The following is a 7,255-nucleotide window of genomic DNA, read 5'->3' on the forward strand; positions in this document are numbered from 1 at the left end:
TTTAACACAATTTCTTTTGCCAGCTGAAGTTTTTTGTTTTTTTTCAACACATTTGCATGTTCACAGTTCTCTCATGTTGGTTAATTGTTAAATAACACGAAGGTCAACAAATAAAATATTTACTTTTTTTAAGTAAGTGTTTATTTATTTATCTTTCATCAACTCATGAACCCCTGTTTGGCAAAACCCTGCTCTATATAGTACCATCAACAGCTGACTTTACAGAAGTAATTTAATTTAATTTAATTTTTTTAAATTTAATTTAATTTATTATTTAATTAATTTTATTTATTTTATACGTTCCAATTTCTTTTCAATTTTAGTTAAAGATTTATTTTATTTTTGTCTACATAGTTTTTATTCCTTTTTATTTCAATTTTTTTATTTTAGCACATTACAAGTTAAACTACATAAAAATTGAGAATGTTTTTCATATTTTATACATGAAATTAATAGAAAATGTACAGCTCTTGCTGTGAGCATTAAAAGTCAAACTACCTTCCTACCTAACTAGATAAATCACTTCTGTATTACATTGAAGGCCAATATTGGACAGCATGAGGACTTCGACGCTGCGCGGAAGAAAGCAGAGAAACTTGGAGCCAAGAAGGTAAGGGCCAGAAGCACTAATGACTCTGAGTGTGGCCGTGTGTGTTCATCAGCTGTGTGTTCATGCAGGTGTTCATCGAGGACCTGCGCTCGGAGTTTGTGCAGGAGTTCATCTGGCCCGCGCTGCAGGCCAATGCTGTTTATGAGGACCGCTATCTGCTGGGCACATCTATCGCCCGGCCCTGCATCGCCCGCAGACAGGTGCAGATCGCCCGGAGCGAAGGAGCGCAGTACGTTTCTCACGGAGCCACAGGAAAGGTGCACGCATTAGATATTATACTGGAATAAACCTGCTCCAGAATGAGACATTCAGAGCGCTTGCACACTTAGTTCAGTGAACTGGGTTGTTTATTTATAGTGTCATGTATAACTTTATTTGATCACAAATACAGTAAAAAATTTGAAATATTATTCTAATCTAAAACAGCTGTTTTCTATGTGAATATCTGTTCAACTGTAATTTATTTCTGTGATCAAAGCTGTATTTTCAGCATCATTACTCCAGTCTTCAGTCACATGATCTTCAGAAATCATTCTAATATGCAAAAAACATTTCTGATTATTATCAATGTTGAAAACAGTAAAAAAAAAAAAAAGATCTAAAGTGACAGTAAAGACATTTATAATGTTAGAAAAGATTTCTGTTTCAAATAAACGCTGTTCTTTTGAACTTTCTGTTCATCTGTGAATCCTGAAAAATAAAATGCATCACAGTTTCCACAAAAATATTGTGCAGCACAACTGTTTTCAACATTGATAATAATCAGAAATGTTTTTTGCATATTAGAATGATTTCTGAAGATCATGTGACACTGAAGACTGCAGTAATGATGCTGAAAATACAGCTGCGCATCACAGAAATACATTACAGTTTAATAGATACTCACATAGAAAACAGCTGTGTTAGATTCTAATCATATTTAGCTATTTTTACAGTATTTTTGATCAAATAAATGCAGCCTTGCTGAGCAGAAGAGACTCTTTCAAACACATTTTGGCCGGTCGTAGAGGAATGCAGCATCATGCAATTTTTTTCCATCTGTAAAAAGAATAAAGTAAATAAAACCTTTTCATCAGCTTGAGATTTTAGATTAATATTTCAATAATTAAAAATATTTTTTATGTTTTAAATAATTAAGTTATAATTATTTTGTGATTAATTATTTTTTTTAATTTAAGAAATTAAATTCCCTTTTTGGGAAATGCTGCTCTATAGCTCCACTAACAGCTGATTTACAGTAGTAAATATGTCAGTGGATTACTGAGAATGAGAATGATTTTCTGAAGCCCATACATATGAAATGCACGCCTCAAAGCCACAAGACTGTAGTAAATGAATAGCTGTGTTGTGTTGTTTTCAGGGGAATGACCAGATCCGCTTCGAGCTGACGTGCTACGCGCTGTATCCTCACGTGCAGGTGAGGTCAGATCCGTCAGAAACCCTCATCTGTGTCTGATGCGTCCTCACGTCTGCGTCTCAATCCTCAGGTCATCGCTCCGTGGAGGATCCCAGAGTTTTACAGCCGCTTCCGAGGCAGAAAGGACCTGATGGAGTACGCAGAGGTGCAGTATTATCACTGCACGAGCATGCATTAATGACATTATTATCACTGCAGCGTTACCGCACGAGCATGCATTAATGACATTATTATCACTGCAGCGTTACTGCACGAGCATGCATTAATGACTGTAAATATAGACGTTTGTGAGGAATGATAAATCATGAAGTGATCAGTGTCACAGATGGTGCTCAGCAGGATATCAAAACCCAGAGTTTTTATCAATGCAAATATGTATCAGATTCTGTTTTAAATGCGTCCACTAGGGGGCATCAGAAAACTTCAGAAAAGACTTACAATAAGACAAAAAGGCTTTAGAATGAGCTAAAACATCTAAAACGCTCAAAAATTGCTGATCTAATGGGTTATAGTGCTATTTTAGTATCTTTGAGATAATATGTGTCTCTGCAGCACAAAAGCAGTGTTAAGTCGCTGGGGGATATTTGTAGCAATAGCCAACAATACATTGTATGGGACAAAATTATAGATTTGTCTTTTATGCCAAAAATCATTAGGATATTAAGTAAAGATTATACTCCATGAAGATATTTTGTAAATGTCCTACTGTAAATATATCAAAACTTAATTTTTGATTAGTAATATGCATTGCTAAGAACTTCATTTGAACAACTTTAAAGATGATTTTCTCAATATTTAGATTTTTTTGCACCCTCAGATTCCAGATTTTCAAATAGTTGTATCTCAGCCAAATATTGTTCTATCCTAACAAACCTTACATCAATGGAAAGCTATTTATTCAGCTTTCAGACGATGCATGCATCTCAATTTTGAAAAATTGACCCTTATGACTGGTTTTGTGCTCCAGGGTCACATATTGTGTTTTTCCTAATATTTAGAATTTTGTATTTTTGTATTTCCTTTTTTCGTTTTAATTTGTGTATGTAATATGCCTATATAGTTTTTATTTTAATTATTTTTTATTTCAGTTAAATTTTTTTATATTCTATATTTTATTTATTTTATTTTTACACTCATTTAATTTCAAGTAAATTATTATTATTTTTTTTCCAAAATGGTTTTATTCTCAGTTTTAGTTAAAGAAGATAACTCTTCTTAATTAATTAAGATAATTAACTAATACATTTTTTAAGTCTTTAATGAAACCTACACTACAAGACACTGCATGTAAAGGTGAATTAAACCCAAAACAGCTTCAGCTCCAGGGATGCTCTCCTGATTCAGTCCACTAGATAGAGCTCATTATCTGAGGCTGATCATGTTTCAAAGGCAGTCCTGTATCCCATGTTCAGACACACGGTATTCCTGTTCCCGTCACGCCGAGGGCTCCGTGGAGCATGGATGCAAATCTCATGCACATCAGGTGAAGTCCGTCACAAAAAACACTTTACTGCTTCTTTACTGCTGTTTTTATTGCATTCAAAAAACATGATCAAAATGTCTTTTAACAGCTATGAATCTGGAATTCTGGAGAATCCGAAGGTAAGAGATGGTTATGATCAAAGCTCTGTAGTTTCAAACATATAATGCAATGCAATGAAGAACAAATAACGTTCCTCAGAAGCCTGATGATCAGATTTGAGACTCACATTTACATGATTTCTCTAAAAAATGAGGTCTGGATAATCAAGTAAGCGAAGCTGATTCAGTCCAGATCCATATAGCAAAAAACACATTTTTAAATGTATTTCAAAATATGCAAAAAAAAGGCCCAAAAAATATTAATTTGCTAAAATATGCTTCAAAATATATTTGTGTTTTTTGACATTTAAAAAAAAATATAAATATATTTTTTAAAGCATTTATTTTGCCCTCCATATATTTTCAGTACAAGAAAATAGATTCACATTTCACATCTCATCTCATTCAGAAAATTAAACATTATAAATCTCATTTTAATCTGTATAAATATGTGCATTTAGACTAAACTGTAATTGGAAATGTTTTTTGAAATATATTTGGTTGAAACTAAATATATTTTCAATCTTAAAAATATATCTCATTGTTAACAACATATATTGTGCATATATTCAAAAAATTAAATTTTTTTTTGCTGCGTCTGTGCAAACGTTGGCGAGGTTCATCTTCAGTGCTTTTTCATCCATTCTTAATCAGGTCTAAATATCAATCTGACTAGATTCTCACTCGTTTTTTTATCCCGTGGCAGAAACAAGCTTCCATAAAGCATATGCAAGTGATATTTCATATTCAATCGTTCAGCGTCGAATGCTTTTGACAGCATTTGAAATTGAAGCATTTATTGAGCCTTTAGACAAAATATATTTAGACACGGAGCTTTAAACTACAATTACTCAAAGTTATAATCAACACACTTTTGGATATCCGTTGGATTTCTTTATTTTGAAACTTCCACCGTTATTGCGTTCGTTTTTCAGTGTTTTCTTCTTTTATTCTGTGGTGGAAACAAAAAAAGAGTTTATATCGTGCAATTCTGTTTTTTTTTTTTTTGCAACAGAATAAATCTCATCTCACTGCTTATTGACGGAAAAACAAAGATGAAAATGATGAAGAAAAAAACCCTAATTCTGAGACATAAAGTTGCAAGATGAAAATGTTGCACTTTTTTATTCCATGGAGGAAACAAGCTTCCATAAAGCATTGCATATGCATGCATTTATTTAATATTCAATCGTTCAGGGTTGAATGCTTTTAACCCCGTAGAGCCTGACATATGACATTTTTTGATTTTAAAAAAGATTGCATATGTTTGTGTGTGCATGCTTTTATGGCTCATATAATCTGATAAAGTGAGAATATAGAGGAAAAACAGCTCTGTTTTATTCAGAGCAGACTCAAACTGAGCAAAAACATGATTTTGCTGCAGATGCTGATATTTATATGATGATATTGAAACATGTTGAGCTTCACCTGATCTCTGGAGTCTTCTGTCGCTCGTAAGACGATGCTCAAAAGTCAAATAATGGCTTTTAAATCCAGCTGCTTGTGATGCAGCCCATTGTTCTGTTCATTTTTGTGAAGAAAAAAGCCACAATCTCATGATTTTGATCTGTTCCGTTCATGCAATGTCATGATTTTGACATTATCTGTTGATTTGACAGTAAATGCATTGTAGGAAATAGTTTCTGGCAAAATAATATGAGTAGAAATTTGCCATTGTGCACGATTTTCTACTTGACTTTCCCTCATTTAAGAAAACTGGTATTAACATGATGGGGAGAAAAATAAACAATCTCATTCCATATTCTCCATTTCTACATAAATTGCAATTCTGACTGCATTCAACAAGCAATGCACTGTTATAGTTTAGTTAGTTTTTTAAAAACGTACGAGCATTAAGGGAACGTTACATTGTATCATTTTGCAAACGTTACAGAAGCGTTACTTTTGAACGTTCTGAAACAAGTAACATTTGAAAAATGTGTTAGACGAACGTCCAGTCGCAGAAAAAAGTTCCATGAACAATGTATAAACAATGACGTTTGAGACCGGATAAATTTAAATTTTACTGATCTTAATTATGATAGATGATCATCACACGATCAGTCAAATAATCACACTTAAATCCAGCGATTGTGATGCGGTGAATCGTTCCGTTAATCCGTTAATCTCATGATTTTGATCAGTTCAGTTCATGCAATGTCATATTTTGACTGTTGATTTGATACTAAGATCATTGTAGAAATGAAAATATGATGTTTTTGAGTCGATATTTCACTGTGTCCCAAATTTTGCTCAGATTTTCCATTTGATTTTATTCCTCCATTTAAGAAAAACGGTAAAACTTTACAATAAGGTTCCATTAGTTAATGTATTAACTAACATGAATGAACAATACATTTATTACAGTATTTATTCATCTTTGTTAATGTTAATTAAAATACAGCCGTTTATTGTTAGTTCATGTTAATTCAGAGTGCATTAACTAATGTTAACAAGCACAACTTTAGATTTTAATAATGCATTAGTAAATGTTGAAATTAACAAATGCTGTTGAAGTATTGTTTATACTTAGTTCATGTTAACTAAAGCAGTTAACTAATGACTTGTAAAGTGTTACCAGAAAAACTGCTGGTAACTTGTACATTTGATGGGGAGAAAAATAAACAATCTTATTCCATTTTCTCAATTTTTACATAAATTGTAATATTGGCTGCATTCAACAAGCTCAACAAATCAGCACTGTTACAGTTCAGTTCTTGGTTATACAAACATTAAGGGAATGTAACATTGTATCATTTTTTTGCAAACATAATGTTCTCAAATTGTTAACACAAAAACATGATTTATTCATTATTCATGGAACAGCTTTTAGTTGGACGTTCATCTAACGTTCTTTAAATGTTACTAGTTTGATGAATTCTGAGAATGTTTCCTGTTAGCAACAAACTCAGCCAATCAGCACTGCTGTAGTTTAGCTTATCTGTGTATGAGATAAAATGTTTACAATAAAAAGCAAGAACATATTTCATATACAGTGCAGGAAGAGGCTTAAAATATACCAAGGTTATTGCACACCAAAATGATCAAACCAACATGTTTATTTAATTCATGGGACAATTTAAACTAGTATTTGCATATCTAGGATGCACAAAGTTCATCTAAGGAAAATGACATCAACAAACTACTTTTAGCACTAAAAATCTTGTGTTTTACACAAAAGTAACAAGCCATGCATTTAAATGGAATCAACTCGCTCCGTCTCTTGTGTTAAAATTCGTCCCATTAATTTGATCCTTCCAGACCGTTCTTCAAATGGCTTTTAAGGCCATTTCACCAGTTTTATCTCAGGACAGATACTAGTGAAGCAGAAAATAAAGAAAGTAGCGCAGCGCAGTCAGAGACGGCGTTTAGTTAAAGCGACGGTAAAGACAGACGAGCATTTGGCCAGAGATTAGTTATCGTATGATGATGTTTGTCTGGTAAAGGTTTCCATTTAAATGCACCCGGTGGTTATTTTGCATAGTTCCCCTGCAATTTGCTTCAGCTCAGGACACACGGACTGTCATCCCGCTGTAATCTGTGGTAATTGGCAGGGGTAACGCCATCTGACGGTCACACGCACACACACTCCCACACACGCACACACACACACACACACACACTCACTCACTCACTCACACACACAC

General features: G+C 33.3%; 1 protein-coding gene across 1 annotated transcript in view; it reads left to right on the plus strand.

The window, feature by feature from the left end:
* Positions 1-514: 514 nt before the first annotated feature.
* The window catches only part of LOC107724805 (argininosuccinate synthase-like), a gene marked incomplete at its 5' end in the record, with an annotated part of 37,886 nt that continues 31,145 nt past the window's right edge, over positions 515-7,255 (plus strand). Inside the window, 6 exons of the mRNA XM_016533861.1 lie at positions 515-610; positions 679-867; positions 1,971-2,027; positions 2,098-2,172; positions 3,440-3,510; positions 3,599-3,629. Of these exons, the coding sequence (XP_016389347.1) occupies positions 515-610; positions 679-867; positions 1,971-2,027; positions 2,098-2,172; positions 3,440-3,510; positions 3,599-3,629 (519 nt within the window). The remainder of the gene's footprint in view (positions 611-678; positions 868-1,970; positions 2,028-2,097; positions 2,173-3,439; positions 3,511-3,598; positions 3,630-7,255) is intronic.

This window comes from Sinocyclocheilus rhinocerous, unplaced genomic scaffold (assembly GCF_001515625.1).
Source record: "Sinocyclocheilus rhinocerous isolate Xijiao unplaced genomic scaffold, SAMN03320098_v1.1 scaffold5324, whole genome shotgun sequence".
Taxonomy (NCBI): domain Eukaryota; kingdom Metazoa; phylum Chordata; class Actinopteri; order Cypriniformes; family Cyprinidae; genus Sinocyclocheilus; species Sinocyclocheilus rhinocerous.